The following is a 22886-nucleotide window of genomic DNA, read 5'->3' as shown; positions in this document are numbered from 1 at the left end:
ATAACAGGAATCGTAAAGAATGACCACCTGCTTCTTTGCATGGTTTCTGCAGGTTTTGTTAGTGTAATGTTGCTAAGCAGTGTCCCAGTAAAAGGAGCTATTACAGTGCTAGTGAAAGAACCAACGCTCCAGAAGTAAAATAGTTTCCCTCATTGACTTGCTAGAGGTCTTGGAATATCAGGTGGAGTGTAAAAGAGACTTAGGCTATGTCTGTGTATTACAGCTTATGTCGTTCAGGGGTGTGACTGAACCACCCCTCTGAGCGACATAAGTTACAGTGACATAAGTGCTGGTGTGGATAGCGCTATGTTGGCGGTAGCAAGGGCTGGAGTAGTTAAGCTGATGGGAAAGTGCTCTCCTGTCGGTTTAGGCCAGGGATCTCAAACTCGGATCACCAGGAGGGCCACATGAGGACTAGTATGTTGGCCCAAGGACAGCATCACTGACCTATGCTGCCCCCACTCCACCCATTCCATGAGGCTCCGCCCCTTCCCCAAATCACCACCTCTTCTCCGCCTCCTTCCCTGAGCGTGTGGCTCCCCGCTCCTCCCCCATCCTTCCTGGCAAGTGCTAAGCGGCAGGAAGCACCAGAAGGTAGGCAGAGGAGCGCAGACGCGACGCGCTGTGGGGGAAAGGGGGGTGGCGGGAGAGGGGAGCTTGGCGGCTGCCAGAAATAACTCGGAGGACGCAGGGAGCTTGGCAGGCCGCAGCAAATAACTCCGCGGGCCATGTGTTTGAGACCCCTGGCTTAGGCCATGCCTATACATGCTGTGATGTTGTAGTGTGTCCGGTGAAGACGCTCTATGGCGACAGGAAGAGAGCTCTCTCGTTGGAATAATAAAACCACCTCCACAAATGACAGTAGCTAAGTTGACAGGAGATGCTCTCCTGCTAATATTCACGCTCCGAAATGCGACATAAGTTATGCCAATATAAGCTTTAGTGTAGACATAGCCTTAGAGCAGCTACACAAAGTTTACAGCAGCACAGCTGCATTGGTGCAGGTGCACCGTTGTAAACTTCGTAGTATAGCCATGCCCTTAGTCTTTGCTTCAGTGACCCTCTGGCTATGTATTAAAGCATGAACTGTAAGGGAAGCTTTCTTAACCCAAGTAAGCTTCTGAATTCTCTACTCTCTCTTGTGCTCGCCCCACAAGAAATCAACAACATTTAGGGCACAAGTGCATGTGGAAAACTTTGTAAGTATCCTTCAGCCTGACATTGGATCTCACATGAGGCTTTATTGGAATATGAAAATGTCAACATCTTAAACATTTTATAGTGCACTTATGCTGTTTTGAGAATTAGCGCCCTCGTTCCTCCTCCTTCTTTGAAAATGTGAAATTTAAACCTCCCTGTTCTAGATCCTATTTATTTGTAGGTGTTTGTTTATAGAAAATGTGTACTCATGTGGTCCTGCCTTTCCAGCCATCTGCTATTGGCAGTTTTCCAAACCTCCCTTATTGGTGGGAGGATGCTGAGCACACTCCCAACTTTTACAAGAAGCCCCTCCTCAGTTTCAAATAACACTACAGTTTTTCTGATAAAACAGAGCTCAGGTATCTTTGATTTACACATCCAAGTGCTAGAAACATGAAATTTGTCAGTGACGTTCTATCACAAGTGTTCTCGAATTGTCATTTGGAGTCTTGACAGCTGAACCACTAAACATTTGCTAATATAACTTTGTGCTGTTCTTTCTCTTTTGCAGTAGTATTTTACCTTTGAGTAACAGTCCCCAGCTACCATGCTCCAGGCACATTGTTCCAGGGCCTCTGTGGTGCTCCTGATGCCCCTCACCCACTGTCGAAGATCCCCGGTGGGCGAGGGTGTGGCAGGGATCCTTCTCTGATATATAAGGTGAGCCTGACTCAATATGTAGAGAACGAATTGCCTGTTTGTTTTTTTTATAACTGAGAGCTCTGTGTTCTCTTGTGCACTTAAAGAAATGCTACTGTTCTGTTATAAGCAATGCTCAGACTGGGGGGCTGGGGCTGCCTTACTACTTCTAGGGGCCACCCTATTTCCGATTTAATCAAAGGTGCGGGGGGGTACTGTTTTGGCCCTTCTCCCTGTGCAGCCAGGAGCAGGGCGTGGTGCTGCAGAGAGATCAGCAGGTGCCCCTGCCTCATGGCAGCAGGAGCTGGGGCACCACAAGGGGATGGTCTGGAAAGAGACTGGGAGGCTTTCCTGGGTGATCAGGGCCCCGGTGCCACCACTCTTTGCAGGAGATCCCCCCGCACACAAAGCAGGTCCTGCTGCCCAGGCTCAGTGCTTCACTGGGGTCTCTCAGGCTCCAACGCTCTCCTCTAGAGAAGCCCCTTCGTCCTGGCAGGAAGCGAGAGGTGCGGTCCAGCACCCTGGCCAGCTGCTTGGCAGAAATCAGAGTAAGCCTGCCGAGTCCTGTCCCAACCGCTCCTCTGGCCATGGGCTGTGAAGAGATGGGAAAGGGGGATGGGTGCAATTGCACAAGCCAGGAACCCTACAAGAGGGAAAGAGCAGAAAACGGGAGCTGCTACCACAGCAGATGAGGGGGGCAAAGGTCAAATCCTGTCCCTTTTAGGAGCTACACATTGGGAGAAGCATGGGTGGAGTGGGGAATCGAAGTGGAATGGAGAATCCATAGACAGAGCTTGGGGAGCTAGGAGCAGTTGGGTGGGTGCAGAGCCTTGGGAAGTCAAGGGCAGTAGGTGAGGTCAAAAGTCAGATGGGATGTAAGTGGTAGTGGCAGGTAGAAGGGATTTTGGTTGGCGCAGAAGGGGGAGTTATGATTGTGGGAAGAGGGCGGGGCAGAAGGTTGGCAGTAACAGGTAGGGGTGATGGTGGAGTTAGGGGTAGGGCAGTTTGGGGTGGAGGAACGGCAGTTGAGGTTAGGAGAAGAGGCAGGGCAGAAAGCAGGGGATGGTGAAGGCAGAGGGGGAAAGGCAGTCTTGTGCAGCTGAGTTTGGCTTGGCAGTGCAGAGGATGCCAGCACAGGAGCAGGCCAAGGAATACCCTGGCATCTCACTTGCTGTGGCATCCAGCACCATCCATTAATGACTACCCTACTTCTTTCCATTATAATTCAAGCACTGGTTATAAGGTAACTAGACTAGATAAATAAGGTAAGACCCTTAAACTTAAGTGACACTGCCAAGTTAATCAAGTAGAAACACTGGCCTGAATGCGGTTTTGTTTAAAGAAAAAAATACCACCTACTAATTGAGAAATAAGTGAGTTCTCCATGCTGGTCTGCTTTGAATAATTAACTCACCAATACTATTCCCAGAGCTCTGTGTTCCTTGGGGTATCCATGAGGCTGGTGTGTAAACACATGAAGTAACTTTCTAAACATCTTCTGAACAATAGGAAGTAGGGACCAAAAAGATAAAATGCTAAACCGGAGTGGCTGACAGTCTTACAGGTTAGACAGGAATGCTGTGTCCTAGAGATTACTGATGATAGCAGTATGGAAGGGTGCGGGCTGCTTCCCCACTTTCAACCCCTACCATAGGTATTGTTTGAAATGTATATAGGAGGAGAACGCATAGTAAAATGCCTTCAGCTGGAGCTTTTGTTTTAAAGCAATTTCGGAACCATTAGCGATTCTCTCCAAGAACTCATGGAGGACGGTCTAGGTCCCAGAATACTAGAGAAGGTTGCACATAGTTCCTTTTTTAAGAATGGGAACAAGGAGGACCTGGGGAATTATAAATCAGTCAGCCTAACTTCAGTACCTGGAAAAAGTTATTAAACAATCAATTTGTAACATTTAGAGGATAATAGGGTTATAAGGAATAGCCAACATGGATTTGTCAAGAGTAAATCATGCCAAACCAACCTAATTTCCTTCTTTGACAGGGTTACTGGCCTAGTGGATGGGGGGAAGCAGTAGATGTGATATATCTTGATTTTAGTTAGGCTTTTGACCCAGTCCCACATGACATTCTCATAAGCAAACTAAGGAATTGTGGTCTAGATTTAATTACTATAAGGTAGGTGCACTACTGCTTGGAAAGACCATACTCACAGTAGTTATCAATTGTTTGCTACCAAATTGGGGGATAATATCTAGTGGGGTCCCTCAGGGGGCAGTCGTGGGTCTGGTACTAGTCAGAGGTTTCATTATTGCCTTAGATAATGAAGTGGAGAGTGTGCTTAGAAAGTCTGCAGATGACAGTGAGCTGGGAGGAGTTACAGGCACTTCGGAGGACAGGATTAGAATTCAAAAGGACCCTGATGAATTGGTCTGAAATCAGCAAGATGGAAATTCAGTAAAAACAAGTGCAAAGTACAGTACTTGGAAACAAAGAATCAAATGCGCAACTACAAATTGGGAAATACTCGCTAGGTTGTAGTACTGCTGAAAAGGACGTGGGTGTTATAGTGGGCCACAAATTGAATGGGTCAGCAATGTGTTACAGTTGTGAAAAAGGCTAATATCATTCTGGCATGTATTAACAAGAGTGTTCAATGCAAGACATAGGAGGTAGCTGTCCCACTGTACTCAGCACTGGTGAGGCCTCAAATGAAGTACTGTGTCCAGTGGAAAGATGTGGACTAATTGGAGATAGGTCAGGTTTTCTAAACTTTTTATCATTTTTGTTGCTCTCTTCTGGACTATCGAGAGAGGCTGAAAAAACTGGGCATGTTTAGTCTTGAGAAAAGCGTACCAAGGTGGGACCCAATAAGCCTTTAAATATGTTAAGGACTGTTATAAAGAGGAGTGTAAACAATTGTTCTCCATGTCCACTGAAAGTAGGACAGGAAGTAATGGGCTTCATCTGCAGCAAGCAAGATTTTTAGGTTAGATACGAGGGAAAATTTTTGAATAATAAGAATAGTTAAATCCTGGATTAGGCTCCCAAAGGGGATTGTGGAATCCCCTTCACTGGAAGTTTCTAAACAGGATAGACAAAACCCAGTCAAGGATGGTCTAGGTTTACAATACATGGTCCTGCCTCAGTATAGGGGACTGAACTTTATGACCTCTCAAGGTCCCGTCCAGCCATAAATCCGTCTGTACCTTTCTTTGTTTTTTGCCCTCAGTTCTGTTTTTTTCCCTTCAGCTTCCAGCCATTGAGAATTGTCTGTCTCTTCCTACAAAGTCCATCAGTAGCACACTCCTTAATAGTTTAATGGGGTTATCTTTGAGTGACAAATGTTTCTCCTTCATGGGATAATCTGCCACAAGACCTCTCCCATCAGCCCAAGGAGTAAGGATCTGTTAGTGATTGGAACCCTGATGGCATGCTGTGCCTACCAATTCAGAAATGTTTGATTTGTCCTTTGTGCTAGACAGATATTTAACTGTGCACTCTTTAGGCAACATCTACTTTGACTGGGGGGGTGGGAGGGAATAGGCCCTGTAGCGTCACAGTCACAAAAATATCCTGCTGGAATCTTTGAGAGTATAAGACACTTCAGTCATTTTATCTGACCTATTTTGGGGATGACTTTTCTTTTAATTTGAGCACAGTGAACTTTTTAGTTTTTTCTTTTTTGTTCTGGCAGGAGGAGTTTTTTGTGGTTAAACACTGTGCTGTGCTATAAATGTCAGCTTTGGTACGCTATATAGCCCTTTGGTACTTGCAGAGAAGGCAACATAATCCTTGCTAGGATTATTAATCCAGTGGTATGAGTGATTCCTGTGGGCCATGTCTATTGCAGCTACCTTTAAATAGTTAACATAAGAGTAACAGTTGATATCAGTTTGGAGAGAGGAAGAGAAAAATGGTAGGGCATCAGTAGTGGACTTTGGAGGAATTCTTGAGTCACCTAGAAAACAATGGGTAGAGATCGGGGGCTCTGAAGAGTGTTCACTTCGCCAACCTCATTGTCATTCATTCACTAATCTGACTCAAGTTTTTTTGTGTATTCCACTGACACAATCACTTGGAATGAAGTCCCCTCTGGAGAAGACACTTTTGAAAAATATAATGGCTTTGGGGGGCCTCTCGTTTAGAATTGCTCTCGCCTACCACTGACACTGAAAAGATTTCCAGCAGGGGTGTTGGCATTAATTGCTGTCTAAGAATACAGTGTCCCAAATAACATAAAAACCGGCATACTGGGTCAGACCAAAGGGCCATCTAGCCCAGGATCCTGTCTTCCGACAGTGGCCAATGCCAGGTGCCCAGAAGGAATGAACAGAACAGGTAATCATCAAGTGATTCATCATCCCCTGTTGCCCAATCCCAGCTTCTGGCGAACAGAGGCTAGGGACATCATTTCTGCCCATCCTGGCTAATCAATGGACCTATCCTCCATGAACTTACCTAGTTCTTTTTTGAACTGTGTTATGGTCTTGGCCTTCACGACATCCTCTGGCAAAGAGTTCCACAGGTTGACTGCATTGTGTGGAAAAAATACTTCCTTTTGTTTGTTTTAAACTTGCTCCCTATTAATTTCATTTGGTGACCCCTAGTTCTTGTACCTGTATTAAGTTTAATTCCTTGGGTGCTGTTGGCAAAAATCCATTTAATCTTTGCCCCTATGGGTTGTCACAGGGCCTCCATTGAAAGCAAGTAATTCCTTATTAACATAATTTATTCCAGTATGGCACTTGGTTTGGTGCAAAGCAGCTGTAAATGAAATGTTAACTTCTGATCCTGGGCATCTGTTCCTTAGAATCTGTCTCCCTCCCTCCCCTTCTCCCCCCCCCCCCCCCCCCCCCCACATTTGAGACTAGAATATTAAACACATGGTATTTGTTTCCAGCAGTATTATAAATGGAACGGGTTGGGTTGCCTTTCTTTATTGCCATTTTTTATGTTAAGAAACTTAAAATATTCAGCTCTTCAATTAAGAGAGCTTTACTGCACAACATAGTCTGTGGTCAGAGCTGGTATTGTATTGCAGACAGGGACTTGTGCTGAAGTACGTGCTCTGGGTGGGTAAACTTGGCAGGAGGCTGCGGGTGCTGTACATGCCAAGAGGAAACTGCACACATGGGGTTCTCAAGTCATTTGGCTCTGGTGGATCATAACATCCTTTTTCCCCAATAAACTGTCAGTACACATGGTCCTTCCTGCTGTTCCTCTTGGATTAATTAAGAAATATAACCAGATTAGATGTCTCGTGCACAGTAAATTTTCACTAAAATGGAAATTTGTCCTTGAGCGTCTAATCTGAGAGATTTAGTTCAAGACTGTAATAACATGAGGTAAAGGTTTTGTCTTTAAAAACGTCACTATCTTGACACCTTCTCCTCTAACGCTCATTTGCATGTATCCTGCTGAGTTGACCTGAAACCAAACTTTAGGTCATAAATAGAACTTCTTTGAGCAGATTTCAGAAGTCTCCTGATCTGCTTCCCATTCCTGGAAACCGACTTTTCTTCCTGACTCCATGTTTTTGAGCTGGGGAGATAGTGGTTTAATTGTATTTCAATATACATCGATAAAGAAACAGCCACCTGAGAGAGGGCTTGTATAAAACTTGTTTCCCCCAATTGTTTGGGAATTAGGCCCAAGGTTAATCCATGTAGTTACGCTGCTCTATTGTCATAACCTGGCCCAGTTTATTCCAATAGAGTGTGGGGATAGGGGTTCTTTGGCAGGAAAGAAACTTAAGTAGCTGTGATGAGGTTTGGGGGGAGGGAGAACCCTCACACATGCATATCTACTCCGAGCAGAAAGGACAGGACAGATACGGGCAGCTTTTCCCCTATCCTGTAACACTCTGCCATCCTTTCTGTGTAGATGCATATATAGACCTCCCTTTTCAATCTGTCAGTCCCAGCCCACTGCTTTCTCCCTTCCTGGTCCTAGTTTTTTGCCTTCTGAAACATTCTGTGTCTTCTTTTTTTTAATCTCACCCTCAAGCATAACAGTGGAAACAGAAGATCTTCCTGAAACTAAGGCCCTTTCTGCGCTACAGAAACAAGAGCACCATGAAAGTACTGTGTATACCTCCTATTGAGGAATCTGATTGGCTAGTATGCATAGAGCCAAACAGTTTTAATGATCTCTTTTTAAAAATACACTTCTGTAGCTCAGGATTGTCCTTGGGCTAAGGCATGACTTTTAAAACTGACTCTGTCCCAGCTGTTATAACCTGGCTTGGCCACAACAGCTGTTACCCCCAGTAGTTTTGTTAAGGTTGATGGTTTGAAGCTATAGTAAATACAGTGAGTGTGCGGAACCATGCAAGCTCCCTTCACACCTAATGAATAAACCTGTTCCCCACAGGAAAAGTCAACCCATTTTTCAGCACTGCTATTCTGTGTTTTGTGCGTTCAGAACAGATGGCAACTTCTCTTGCTCAAGTTAGCAAACCCAAAACAGTCTGATTAGATGTGAGAGGCTACCTAATCCAGCATTGGACATTATAAACAAGTACAATCCTCTGAGTTTTAATAGAATCAAACACCGGTGATCTGATCTTAATACCATCTTAGAGCAGAAGCTGACTAGTCAGGATGTAAACTTGAGGCTGACACTCCTCAAATCCATCTGTAAACAAAGGCTCAGTGCAGTTGCGTTATAGCTGTAGCATCCACCTTACTGTAACACTTAGGCCTGGGCCATTCTTTGGTTGAAACTGTGCTAGCAAGACATCTGAACGGTGGCTAGCACAGGCATGCTGAGGAATGCAGACAGTTTTTTTTTCTGGCAACTGTTAAAACTTGGCTACCGGGGAGATTAGTCTGAACCATAGTTTGGCTTCCGTAGTTATGTGGAGGTGGAGAATATCCCAGTCCTCGTTGGTTCTAAACTATATTAGCACTTAAAATTGGTTGTCAACCGCATAGTTGCCACTGTAATGTGGGCTTATTGGCTAGAATAGATGCATGCTACTCATAATACTTTTTTTTTATAATGGCTGTTTTCACAAGATGGTGTTCGTCTGTAGCAGTGTTCCTGTTGCATTGCTGTGTGCGCTGTATTAGGTCTGGCTAATAGAATAAAATGAATCAGCAGCAGGTGGGAGTTCTAGTACTGATTTGGTGAAGTAATCTGACATTTTAAAAATAAGATTTCAGCATAAATTATGATATTGGCAGTGGGTTTTTTCACTTCAAGTTACATCTTCAGAGAACTATGCGCTTTGTTGATTGACTGAATGGTCTCGAAGTTTGCTTTTCTAACTCTACACTATCATCCATTGATACCATCAGGGAGTGAGGGGGCATAAGTCTGTCTGGGAGTCTTTTTTTTTTTTTCCCCTTCCCCTTCCCCTCCCCCTCCTCCTTCTGTGATTCAGCAGCAGATTTGTCCCTAGAGTCTGCCCCCTAAATTAGAAGTTGGCTGCAGATTCTAAATGCTTTTCCAGATGAGATTTTAGCCATTGGGGTTGCACAGATAATATCCATCAGTCACGTTTGCAATGTTTTTGTCTTCCTGAGCCTGTAACTGGACAAACTGAAGCAATAACCCTGAGAGCTGTGAGTGGCACTATTTGTCTCCAAGGATTGTTGACTCAGAAACCTAATGATGACTTCAGTGCCATCCTATTTTAAAGCTGATTATTTAGAAAAGTGTGGCTACAGTGGTTATCTGACAGTTGGGTTGAAGAAGTGATTAGGGTTGGGGACCATGGAGCAGCTGGTTGCTGTTGAGAGTTGCTGGGTGGGAACGGAGTTGAATTCCCATTTAAAAAACAAACTGAATATCCGATCTCCTCCTGTGCGCAAGGGAGATGAGAAAGATACCTTCCCGAATTCCCCAATATTCCTCTGTCTCCTGGGTGCTTAAAATAGCTTCACTAGCTGAGAATGCTTTTTACCTTCTACCCTTGGCCAGGACCATTCCTTGTGGTTGTGGGACCTCTCCAGGGTAATCCATGCCTTGTCACTGCCAGACTGGATCACTATCATGTGCTCCAGATGGTGCTGTGCACTAACATGAATCCATCAGCTGCTTGCTTTCTTGATGGTGCTTGAAAACCACATGTGACGCCTGTATTCCATAATCAACACAGCTTCCCGTTAATGTTTGGGTACAGTACAGTGTTGGTTTTAAGCCATTTAGGGTTATACAGGTTGTCCCTCAGAGACCATCTCTTACGTGAGGAGAATCAGTTGAGAGCAGCTGAGGCACTTGGGTGGAGTCAGCTGGCTTAGTTGGGAGGGTTCTTGAGACAGTTTGGAGAGGAGGGTCTTTCAGAACCCAAATTTGCTGACCATTCAATCATGTCGCAAAACTAGCGCTTTCCCCCAGTCTTTTGCTAGGAAAGTATTAGGTGGGGTGACAGCTTGGGAGGATTTCCTACTTTGCAGACTGCTTCCAATTTTTTTATTAAATGTTGTTCATGTGTACATGCTTCAGGTGGGAACACTTTCAAAATAAATTTCATTAAATAAAACCCCAAACAGATGCCCATCTCTTCCCAGTGGCCAAAGCCCCAGCTGCCCCTCTGCTCACTTGTCAAAACTCCAGCTTCCCCACTGATTTCTAGCGCATCTGCATTGTCCACACGAAGCAACTGTTTGAAGCTGAGAATGCAAGGCAGAGTAAAACCGAAGACTCAAAGCGAGTTTTTGAAGTTAGTATCAAAATAACCTGAGGACTAGTGGAAGTGATTAATATAATCATTACATATGTAACTCAGTAAAAAATCCACTTTTGACCCACTACCACCAGGAGTTTCAGTGTGCTGTAGAAAGCAGCACTGCTGTGTTGTAGAACCTCACTGATGAACGTGAGTCCAACGTGCTGTAGGGTGAACAGAACCTGCCATTGAAACATTCCTCTTCATAAAAGCCTTTCTTTCTTGTAAGGGGTGGTATCACAAATGTTCTTCCCAGGCATGCTACCTTCTGGTTGAGGAGTGCTGGATGCTGTTTCCTTCTAGCCAGTCAGTTCTCCTGGATCAGCTAGCAGGAGTCTTTTAGCAATGCAGTGTTCCCAGGCCTTGCCATAGCCTCACTTTCAAAACTGATGCTGTCTTTCTACTTGTTGGCATCTCTGACTTCATTAGTCTTGGATGACTTAAGCTGTTCTTGGTGTTTCCCCAGAGATTTTTCTTAAGCAAAATCCAAAGAAAGCAATACTGTCATCTCTTTCATGCTACAGTAACTATAACTGTAATAGAGAGGAACCATGAATGTCAATTTTCAGCCGCAGGAAAGTCCTTAAGACAAATAGGCCATTAATATTTAAAATTCTGTTATTCATTTTGTTTACAACTGTAACTGGCAGCTGATATATTTGAAATGGCATCTTTTTGGACATACATTTGAAATGTAGAATGCATCCAAATAGTGTTTCTGACCTGACATCTTTGTCAGTGAGACGTCACTAAACATGAGTTCTGATAGCCTGCCTTTCATTACCACTTCAGTTCAATTTGACTGCTAAAGACTTCTGTCTGCTGTTTAATACTCATTTGATGCCTCCTGCTTTGGCAGTAAGTTCTGGGAAATGCTCTTGAGTTCATTCACTCATGTTTTATGCAAGAACATGAATTCAGAGAACCCCAACAAAGAGAGACCACCAGATCCATGTGCACTGGAATTGGCTAGTGGCTGCAATAGCTTCAGATTTAGGAGCTGTAAATCTGACTTTGGGCAAATGCTTTGGAATGCCATTAGGCACAGAACTGGTCAGACCTTAGTGGATACCCTGTACTACTAAGTGAGTATTGGAACTGAAGACAGCTGTGTTCTCTGGGACATAGTTAATTGTACAGATTGGTCAGTGTAACCTGTTGTGGAATGAAATGGCGTTACTGCTGTTCACGCATGTAATTCTGAACACGTGGTATCAGCAAAACAAGTTATAATTGAACTGGAGGGAATTTGAATGAGGAAACTTGAGTTCTCTTTACGGTGATCATTATGGTATGACAACACACTGTCTACTCTAGGATCAGACAATGTTTTAAAAAAAAAAACACCCTAAAAATAGTGGATTTTTAGTTACATGTTCTTTACCTATTTATAGGCGTCAGTTGCCAAAGTGACTGTTTTGTATCTGAGTTTTTAATTATTCTTTCCTAATTAAAATTTCACGTTTTACTTCGCATTTCTTAGGAGTAGAAAAAACCCTTTATTAAATGTTCATCTTTCTGAAGTTCATATTTTAGGCTAGATTGAAAATAGAATATTCTACAAAAGCATTGGATAGGTGTTTTTAGGCTTTAAAGTGTCTAGGAGAGCTTTAAACATAGCTAAAGTATTGATCTCTCGTATGTTTGATTGGTCATGGTCTGGGCACACGCAATCATAGCTAATACAACTTTTCAGTGGAAGACTCGAATCTTCTAGCAAATTCTCTGTAGTTAGGACTAAGCACATGTTTACCAAGGAGTTTGGCAAATTAATTCACTTACTTACACTGTGCTAGATGAATGTAGATCCTTAGAACTCTTTGGCCTTAATGTCTCAATGTGACTAGTAATCCTGGGTGTCTGTTCTCACAGGTGGGTACTAGCATGTCAGGCGTTTATTTTTAGAGTTAAAGGGAGTGGTGAAGTCTTGTGGGGGGGGGGGGGAAGGAATCCTGTCTGGAAAGAATTTGGAGCCAAACAGTTTTAGTATTTTGTTCTTTGTTCTGTAGCAATTTGTAAAATTTAAGCAAGACCCATTCAGTCAGTTCCAAAAAAGCATTTCTATTTTAGTTCATTATAAATGTTAATTTAAAATTGCACTAACACAAATTTTCAAATCAGGCTATGGCTTGTAAAACTGTTCTAAATCATAGGTATTTTTTCCTAAATGGAACCCCACAGGTGGCACCGACATTACCTAGTGTTGAAGGACATTGAAATAACTGAATTTATTTTAGTAGCTCAGACTGTATTTCACTCTTCCCTTTTTTCCCCCCATCAAAATCTGAAGGACGAGAAGCTCACTGTTAACCAAGATGTCCCAGTGCATGAAGGGAAACCTCACATTGTCCACTTCCAGTACAAGATTACGGAAGTGAAGATCTCCTCCTGGGATGCAGTGCTTTCCAATCAGAGCCTTTTTGTGGAAATCCCTGATGGCTTATTAGCTGACGGGAGCAAAGAAGGGTAAGATCCTAAAGCTGTGTGAGTGCCATATGCAGGGTTAACTGCCTGTGGAAGAAGGTATGGCTTGTAGCCAATGTGACACGGGGGATTGCTTTGACAGGATAAAGGGGGAAGGGATTTATTCTATACCTCCATTCTTAGATTGTAAATATAAATATTCCATTATTCCCTTCTACACCAAAGCTTCCGTATTTTTGTGGTTCTGTGTGTATTTTTTTTCTTCCCCCCTGGGGATCAAGAGACATTTGCCCTTCTCCTTTTTAGCATAAGAATTCAAATAGTGTAAAGGGTCAACGTGATTATTTGGTACATAGTATTTCCCATTCCAGGTCAGACCAGTAGTGATCTTGCTCTGGTAATCTGCCTCTAGCAAGGGCTGGTGACTAAATGCTTATGGAGAAGGGGTTATCTCCTCAAATTTTTCTCTTGACCAATTAGACAAGCTTTTGGGGGTGAGCATTTTTATTTCCCTACAGATAATTACATTGTTCCAAAGCATAATTTTCCTTTGTCATCAGTTTGAGTTAGCCTGCTCTTAGTGGAGCTGTCTGTTCTCCTGTAGCCATCCCAGAACCCTTTAAAGTATCTCTGAACTCTGAGATCCCATAACTTCATGTTGAAGTGGACAACACAGATTAATTATAAATGTTGTGTGTAAATTTCATTGGGCCCTTATCAGGCAACATGTCAGGATCTCCCTTTCACCTCTATATCCTTCCATAGTCATTTGCCTTTCCACTTCTTTTGTTTGATCCCAAATGTAGATTTGTGTGCCTTTAAAAATTTGATCCAACTTCATATGGTACCTAAATATGTTGGTACACACGCTAGCAGAATATTCAGTGTACACCTGCACTGTACTTCATATTGCACAAACAGGATCTGGAGAAATCCTTGTATTTTTCTGTAGTTCATAAATATTCCAGCTCTCCCAACTCCCCCAGGCACTGATTCTTCTCTGAGGGTATTTGTCTGCCCAAGTCACCACAATTTCGTAACAGATTATTTTTAGTTAGGTAAAATAAGCCTTGGAAGTTATAATTAAAATCGATGATTATCATATTAACAAAATCCCTTCCAATCCCTAGGTGTTCTTCAATCTTGCTGGCTGCTGTTTAATTAGGTCTTGAAATTCCTATTAGTAAATGTTCTTGTGGTACTGTACTCAAGTCCCAGGTCAGTGACTGGTGGTAGAGCCCAGACTAAACTGATCAGTGGGGTGTGGTACTTGGGATCAGTGCAATTTATGTTTTACTAGTTGGTAGAAAATATTTCAGATGTTTTCTGCCACCTCGCCATGATGCATTGATGGAAAATTGCATCATGAGCAGGAGACCTGTTCTGTGAAACAATATGCAAAAATTCTCACTGGCTCACCTAGGCAATTTTTCCTCTTTGCCTCCTTCCCTTCCTCCCCGCTCCTTTTTTATAAGGGAAACGTAACAAATCATTTAAAGGTTAAGTGGGGCACAGGTTAGATCAATAGCATTTTATGAACTGTTGCTTCTGAAATATGGAGCTCTTGGTTACCAACCATTTCTCTGCCAGCTCAGACTAAAGGCATGTCTGAACCATGTCAGCATGTCTGTGCTGGCAAACCCTCGTAGCATAGAGGCAGCCTACACCGGACAGAAGGCTTTTCCTGTTGGTGTAGAAACACCAGTTCCATGAATGAAGTTAGCTATGTCCTCTTCCATGGACACAGCTGTGTCCACCGGGGATGGGCAGGGCGGGATTGGCATAGCTGCATCAGTCAGGGGCTGGCTTTTTTTCACCCCTCTGACTGAGGTACCTTTGCTGATGCAACTTTTCAATGTAGATCAGGCCTACCTCCCAGACTTCAGCAGTTGTTATGGTGGGACAGATATCCATGCCTAGCGCACTGGCATGAATGTGGGAGAGCTCACCCTGTCTAGTGCCAAGGAAATTCTTGAACACTTTCCTCATGTGCAATGAAAGGGCTGGAAGACTCACTCAGTGACTCATATATTATTAACGTGTATTACTGTGGTGACTAGTTATGGCTCAGGACCCCATTAAGCTAGGGGCAATAAAACAACAAAAAGACAGGCCCTGCCTCAACAGGGCTTTGTTGCAAGATTTCTTCCTCCAGTGTTAACCAAAGTGCATAATTCCCATGTGTCAGTGTGGATGCATCTCTTGTGCCTCAGAACACCTTAGCAATTCCTCCTCATAAGTCAGGCTGACAGCGCCCAGCCACTTCCTTGGGACTGATCGCTTGGTGTAACTAATGTGCCCTTTCCTCCTCCCTGACAGATTGCTAGCGCTGTTGGAATTTGCTGAAGAGAAAATGAAAGCAAACTACGTCTTTATTTGCTTCAGAAAAAGTAGAGAAGATAGAGGTGAGAACTTTCGCCTCTGTGTGGTTTTTTCCTCCCTCAGAATAGAGTGAAGCAGCTGTTGCTCTGCAGAGTACTGTCCTTTGCAGGGCTTCACCAGGCCACTTCCGCTGGTAGGAAGTTTCCTGTTTTGATCTCTGCACAACAAGCACTGTCATAATTAGCTTTCTTGCAAATTACTTGCCCAGTCAGAAATTATTTTGGTTGACTTATATGAATGCCTGATTATTGCTTGTAAAGAAGGGATATTGGACGTCTCTGTGGCTGGATGTCCAAAGTAACTTGCATCAGTAGGAATTGAGCTGTTGGACAGTAAGGCTGCCATGCAGAGAAGTGCCCTTTCCCTACTACTTCAGTAGCAATGCAGGATCTCTAATATCTTTAGTCAGGACTCATTTAATGTTTCCTCTCAGCAAGAAATGAAACTGCAAGGTTCACATGATTTGTAGTGGGGTGGCTGTCCTACCCCACGGGGGAACTAAAACACTTTTAGTGATGGTTGCGCCTGGCTCTGTGCCCTGGTGTTGATCCCTTTCATCGTTTCTGAGCAGATGTTTGACCAGTTGATCTCCCAGCACTTCTGTTTTCTTCCAGACCTGTGGGTAATACTTATCCTGCCTGTAGGTGCTCATGACTTAAGAGGGATATGCTAGTATCTAAAGATAGATGTATCAGATAGGTGATTAGAACAAGGAAGCCTGAGGGAATTTATGGCAAAGCACAAGGTTATGAATAAGCCAGTATTAAATTTGACAAGATGTGAGTGAATATCTGGTAATCAAACAACCTTGTGATGGTAGAAGTGATTAATAGATGCAACAAAATTCTTCTTACGGATCTAATGTTAGCCCTCTGCTTCTCAAAAAAAGGATTATTCTGTGTCTTCATGCATCACTGTTTTATCTTCAGATCGGTAGGAGCTCCTCACTTGCACTAAACACAGGAAAATATTTTTAAAAATCGGTTAGCTGGACAGTGTCTTTCTGGAAGTGAGAAATTTTTGTTCTCATGAATAGAAAGCTGGCAGCACACTTGAGTTACCCACTGTGGCAGCCAGTAATAGCTGGTTTCTGGGAGATGTGTACAAAGGCAACTAAAATTACTTTACCTTGCAGTGAAATTTCTTACCTGCTCCTGAAACAATTGACTGTCAGTGTTCAAACCCTTTCTTCCTCATGATCTGGAGCTCACATTCCAGTTGCTAAATACTTCAGTACACAGAACAAATCTGCCACAATGAGTGGACACTTCCTTGTTCTCTTCCCCTCTCCCTTCTAGCACTGGCTGCCATCATTAGTCCCTAACTGCTACTGAGTGAGTGTGACCTTCATCATCTGGGCCCAAAGGCTTTCACCATGGTCAAGCCCACCAAGTGTGTGTCAAGTGCCCACATCCCCGCAAGAATGCTGTTGGCTGGTTAAGCTTATTTTTATGTAATCCTTTGGCACTGACAGTTCATGCCATTGCTCCCCAGCTCAAATTTGCATCTGCCAGGGAAGATGTATTCAGACTCCCAATTAAGTCTAGTCTACAAATAATATTGTACCTAGTGGTGTGGAGTGAGTCCACAATAGTGTCTTACAGGCAGCTGGAAGAAGCAAGTTAGACACAAGTTGGGTGGGGTAACAGAAGCTGATCCAATAAAATATATTACCTCACCACCTTGTCTCTTTGTTACCCTGGGAACAACATGACTACAACAACACTGCACACCTGAATTTGTTAGCATTGAATGTGTGGCTTACAAAGTCCACAACGGATGTTGGGAGGCTTGTCCTTGTTACATATTAAGTATGTGAGATAAAATGATCAGGGACTGACCCAATGCCCCTTCTGCAGAGGATAAAAGGATTTCTTGTACGACACCCACTGCTTTCATAGGTGATGTAAGAAGGTCACACTTTGTTAGGGTGTATACTACACTTTACAGATTCTACCAATAGATGTAGGATGGTCTTGTGTCTAAGAGCACTGGACTTGGAGCTCTGGGGAATTTGTGACTGCCATAGACTCTGTGTAACCTTGAGCAAGTCACTTAATCTTCCTGGGCCTCACTTGCCCATCTGTAAATGTTTCTCACAGCATCCCTGGGAGATAAGGGCTAGTTCATTGTGAGGTGCTTAGGTGCTGCTGTGATTTTTACCAATCTTCCTATTTGGTGTCCACATTTTCTGCAACTGTGTATTGCATTGGCATCTAGAGGCCCCAGTCAGGATCCTGGCCTTGTTGTGCTAAGCACTGTACACTCGGACAGTCCCTGCCTCAATAAGCTCTAGACAAGATACCCAAAGGAGTGGAGGAAGCAGGGGGAGGGAAATGGAGATACAGCATAAAGAACAGACAAGATACAGGTGAAGAAAAAGACATAGGGAAAGGACAAGGTAACCACGAATCTTTGAGTTTAAAAGGTCAGCCCACCTAAAACTTCCTTTTTTGATGTGCAGTGCAGCCCTGAAAATGTGGAGTTTGCCCATGTGCATATTGATTCCCCACCTGGACTTTGTGCTGGGGAATACAGCTAACAAGGCATTTCATTCCTGAGGTTAACAGTATCTCTCTCTTCCCTCCCCTTGGGTAGCTCCACTTCTGAAGACATTCAGTTTCTTGGGCTTTGAGATTGTGAGGCCTGGCCACCCCTGCGTTCCATCGCAACCCGACGTGATGTTCATGGTGTACTCTCTGGATCAGAACTCTTCCTCTGATGAAGAATAGCCCCTGTGGAGTACGACAGCGTGACCTGAAGATGCTTTTGAGAGGAGAAGGGGTTAAATCTCCTTTCATGCGGAAAGGGAAAACAAGCTTCTGTTGGACTGAAACTGCATTTCTCATTGTTAGATTGGCCTGTATATCCTCAGAGTTGACTTTTTATTGAAATGTGTTACATAGAGAACTATATATCTATATCTATATATCTATATATATACACACACACGTAATCTCCAAATAGTAAATGGAAGATGTTTATGAACTGACATAGAAGCTCTTTAAATACAGTTGTGTGGTATACTTGTTAGCCTAGCAGTGCCTCATGCTTGGGCTGTGAATGGAAGCCTGGCATGCCAGGGGGAACGCCGTGGCTAGAAGCAGTATCAGTTTCTTGACGTTTTCAATCAGTGTTTTTTTTTTTTTTTCCTGATCACCGGATGTGTGGCACACATTTTAAAGACTTGTCTATTTTTATGTTCACTCAGACTCTTAAATGTAAGGCATGTTTTGGGTGTAGACACACAGAAGGGATGTGCTTGAGTTAACTCTTAATGACACTACATTTAAAACCTTATATGTTTCTGCACTGGGGTAACCAATGCTATATACAGCTTACCCCAGCTTGCTCTTCCAGCTTTGGTTTAAGCAGTCTTACTCTGTTCAAGGTCAGCACTGCGCTATGGCAGCATTCAACAAAGGAGCATTCAGGTTACCTTTACCCAGCGGGTGCTTTATTTTAGAAGAAGAGCCTTTGCCTAGGCCTCTGGCAGTGTTGCAGTGGTACTCTCCCTAAATTGAATAAAAGGAGCATTGGAGCACTACCTCTGGTTCAGGTGAGCTCTTTGGCTGCTCGTGTGTTAGTTGTGTGGAGCGGTTGGGAGTCCTTAGGAAAGGTGTGAGCTATCCTGGTCTGAATGTGGGTCACTGGCTTTAAAGTCTCTGGTGAGACTGGTTAAGGAGGCTTTAGTTTTTAATTCATCACTTCCTTCATGATCTTCCTCATCTCAAAGCAGAGGTCCATGCCTCTGTTACCAGCTCCACAGAGAGGCCCTTGGAGACTTCAAACGCTGCTGAGACAGGCTCTGTATCAAACCCCAAAGGGAGCGGAATGCAGCACAGCGGGACCAGGATGGTGAAGGAGACTCCATCTGTACTGCCTTCCTCCTCAGATCAATTCTGCAATTCTCCCTCCCTGTGACTGTCAGTGGGGATGGGACAGGATGGGAGGAGGGTGGAACTGCTGGCTGTCGTTTGTGTCTTTCTGCATCACTTCTAATGTTCGAGAAAAGAGTTAAGCTCTTCTGTTGATGCCATTTGGTTTTAATCTTTCTTTGACTGCTACATGAGAAATATATATTTATAAATCCTCCATTGGGGATGCATTGTGAGCTCTCTTGCTGACCTGGCTGCCTTATCCATTGCATTGTCCTTGTATGCTTTGTTCTGCTTTCATGTTTATGTGGAGGATGTTGTCTGAAAGCTGAAGCCATTCCATAGACTTTCATAGTCACTGTTTATTTTGGGGAGGGGTTGGGTCACATGTTGTTAGTGTGTGAATAAATGATTTTAAAGTTGGTGTCTGTCTCCCTCATTCCCCTCCCCCCAAGATGGAAGTATTTGGTTGCTGGCTTGGATGTCCAAGCCTCCCATGGCAGGGTGTGGATTGACTGAGTTTCAGTATTGACAAGGGGTAGGGGATACTTCCACATATCTCTATAATGTAGCCAGGGCTGAGCTGAATATGAGACTTTTGAAAGGTATTTAACCATCATCCTCTAATCTATATTTTACAGTAAAATGATTCTGTTTAGTCTGGTCTTATGAGATTTCCTTCCAGGGCAACTTACAAAGCTGTGAAATAGTCCCATCAAGACAGTGGTAGGAGCTGCAAAACTAAACTCACTGAAATATACTGAAGGGACTAACCTTGCACTGTCCCTGTTAAGACTGACTGGCTGATCTCCTGGATGAGCAGGCAGAGCAGTTTAATATGTAGTGGAATTCCCTGCTGTATGTATTGGCACACCAACAATGTATTTGTCTTGCAGATTTTCTTGAGTAATGAGATTGGAGAGAAATCTGCAAAACCTAAAATTCTCCAATGTTAAAAGTATCTTACATTTATTCATATAGTGTGAGATGTGGCAGCTTTTTAAATGTTGTTGTTTTTCGTGCTACTTAGATGGTTTTCTCTAAATCTTGATAACATTGCTTGGTAACTTCCTATGCAAAGTTATATTGTGATGGATGGGTGTCACCCAACAATTAGGTGTGAATAGTGCAGCATCCGAGTTTGGAGCAGTTAGCAGTGATGTTTGGCCATGTGTGATTGTTCTAATATCACCTTCAAAGAGCTGGAAGATAAACTGCACCTTAAGGCCTTGTCTCCTCTGACTTTTGTTGACAAAAGTTAAGCTGACACTCAAAAAACAGTATAATTCTGTCGCTTGTGCATGTTCACACAACCCTCCTTTTGTCAGCAGAGTGCTTTCACAGTTGGTGCTCTAGCATTGACAGTGAGAGCAGTGCATTGTGGGTAGCTATCCCACTGTGCTACTTACCCCCTTCTGAAGCTAGGAAGGTGGAGTGGATCACAGTCCATCATGGGTTTGGACTCTGTCCCATGATGCAGTTCTTTCCATCCCAGCATTCCATGGACTTCCACCTGTGTTTTGCAACATTTTTCAGTGCCTCTCTTTACTGTGCACATACCATCTCTGTCTGAAAGGCTGAATCCCGCATTGCTGTCTACTGTTGTGGTCACTGTTAGCAGCACATTGCGGTTGGTCATGCAGTCTATAATGAGCTCTGAATCTGAATAGGAATCAGAGTTGCCTTACCTGCTGTGTGCAATGGAAAGAAACAACCCTAGGTTACTTTTAGCATTCACTGAGCAGTTGCATACAGTAGACCATCGCTTTTGGGCTTGGGAAACTAACAATGAGTGGTGGGATTGGATCACTATGCAAGTCTGGGATGATGAGCAGTGCCTGCAGAAGTTTGGGATATAGAAAGCCACCTTCCAGGAACTGTACACAGCACAAGGACACCAAAATGAGAGCTGCTTTCTCCGTGGAGAAGTGTGTGGCGATCACTGTGTGGAAGCTGGCGACTGCAGACCGCTACTGGTCGGTTGTAAATCAGTTTGGAGTTGGGAGGTTGACTATTGGGGCTGCATTAACGTAAGTGTGCAGAGCCATTAATCGCATCCTGCTATGAAGGACTGTGACTCTTGGCTATGTGCATGAGATAGTGAATGGCTTTGCAGCAGTGGGATTCCCTAAGTGCGGAGGGGTGATAGATTGCATGTGTATTCCAATTTTGGCCTTGGACCATCTTGTGATGGAGTACATCAATAGAATGGAGTACTTCTCTATGATATTGCAAGTGTTTGTGGATCACTGTAGCCATTTCACTGATCTCAGTGTGGGGTGATCCGGAAAGATGCATGACGAACGCATCTTCAGGAGCACTGACCTGTACAGAAAGCTCCAAGCAGGAACTTTCTTTCCAGACCAGAAGATTCCAGTGGGGGATGTTGAAATGCCCATAGTGATCCTGGAAGATCCAGCATATCCCTTAATCACATAGCTCATGAAGCCTTACACAGGAAACCTGGATAGCAGCAAGGAGCGATTCAACAATAGGCTGAGCAGGTGCAGAATGACCAGAGAATGTGCCTTTGGCAGATTAAAAACACACTGGCGCTGTCTTTATGGCAAGTTAGACCTAAATGAGGAAAATATTCCTATGGTCATAGCAGCCTGGTGCGTGCTCCATAATATTTTGTGAGGCTAAATGTGAAAAGTTTTCCCTAGGGTGGATTGCCTGGCTGCCGAATCTGAGCAGCCAGATATGAGGGCTATTTGAGGGGGGCACAGTGTGGGGGAGGGGGGCTATTCAAATCAGGGATGCTTTGAGGCAGCATTTTGACAATGCGCATCAGTCATGTGTCTATCTGTACAGCACTCTGCCATGCTTCGTTAACTTCCATGCCTTGCATGGAAATTGTGGTGATTCCTGACCGGGATTTGAAGTCAGCAAATGATCCACTATGTATGTACCATGGAGCTGAGCAGCTGCATAAGTAAGTTGACTGGGAAGGAGGACTCAGAGTAGAATCCAGGGGAAAAGGGGTAGAGTTGTGGAGACCTCCCATTCTCACAGCAGCCTGGAGATGTGCGGGGCAGTGAGGAAGATGGCCGCCTTCCTTCCAGTAACTGGTAGGTGTTTGACCCTTGCCATACCTCCTAGCCAGAGGCTGAGGTAAAACATGGAGCTGCTAAGCAGGGTCTTGAAGAACTCCTTTCACACAATGGTGGCAGAAGACTTGATTTGAGGGTTGCTCCCGGACAGTCCCATGGACCAAACCTCTTCTATCTGTCTTCTGCTTGCTCCTTTGGAAAAGGTGTCTGATAAAATGCCCACATCCTAGGGGAAATGGGTGTGTGTAATGGGCTAAACTAGAAAAGTCCAGTAGAAATTAGGGAATGTAGATGGGGAGAAATCATGAGAGGAGGTAGAGAACACACTGTGGGGAAAGAGAAGAGAGTGATGACAACATAGGGAAAGATCTATTAGAGAAGAAAACATAGAAAAACAGCAGGGAGGGAAAGCTGGAGTCTGTTCTCTCTTTCGCTCCCCGCCCCCATGCAAAGGAATAAATCTGCAGGCATTCACCCTGATTAGTAGGCTTTAATCCTCAGGCTAGTGGTGATTCAGTACCTTCTTTTTCCAGCTTTCAAGCCAAGAGAAATAATGGTTCCCTGCAGCTTGGGCTCAATGTGCCTTATTTCTAAGCTGCTATCAAAACATGATCTGGGTCGTAGAGGCTGCCGCATGGTTTCCCCAACCTTTGTATTGTGACAATTCAATAGTAAC

At 43.9% G+C, this 22886-nt stretch overlaps 1 protein-coding gene across 1 annotated transcript in view; it reads left to right on the top strand.

Annotated features, from left to right (window-relative positions):
• OAZ2 (ornithine decarboxylase antizyme 2) overlaps positions 1-19581 on the top strand; it is a 28239-nt gene extending 8658 nt beyond the window's left edge. The window contains 5 exon segments of the mRNA XM_073361542.1: positions 1712-1787; positions 1789-1860; positions 12764-12939; positions 15217-15302; positions 17878-19581. Of these exon segments, the coding sequence (XP_073217643.1) occupies positions 1712-1787; positions 1789-1860; positions 12764-12939; positions 15217-15302; positions 17878-18011 (544 nt within the window). The 3' untranslated portion in view covers positions 18012-19581.
• The last annotated feature ends 3305 nt before the right edge of the window (positions 19582-22886 follow it).

The sequence above is a fragment of the Lepidochelys kempii genome, chromosome 10, assembly GCF_965140265.1.
Source record: "Lepidochelys kempii isolate rLepKem1 chromosome 10, rLepKem1.hap2, whole genome shotgun sequence".
Taxonomy (NCBI): Eukaryota; Metazoa; Chordata; order Testudines; family Cheloniidae; genus Lepidochelys; species Lepidochelys kempii.
Note: the sequence above shows the minus strand (reverse complement) of the source record. Positions and strands in the feature narration are given on the sequence as shown.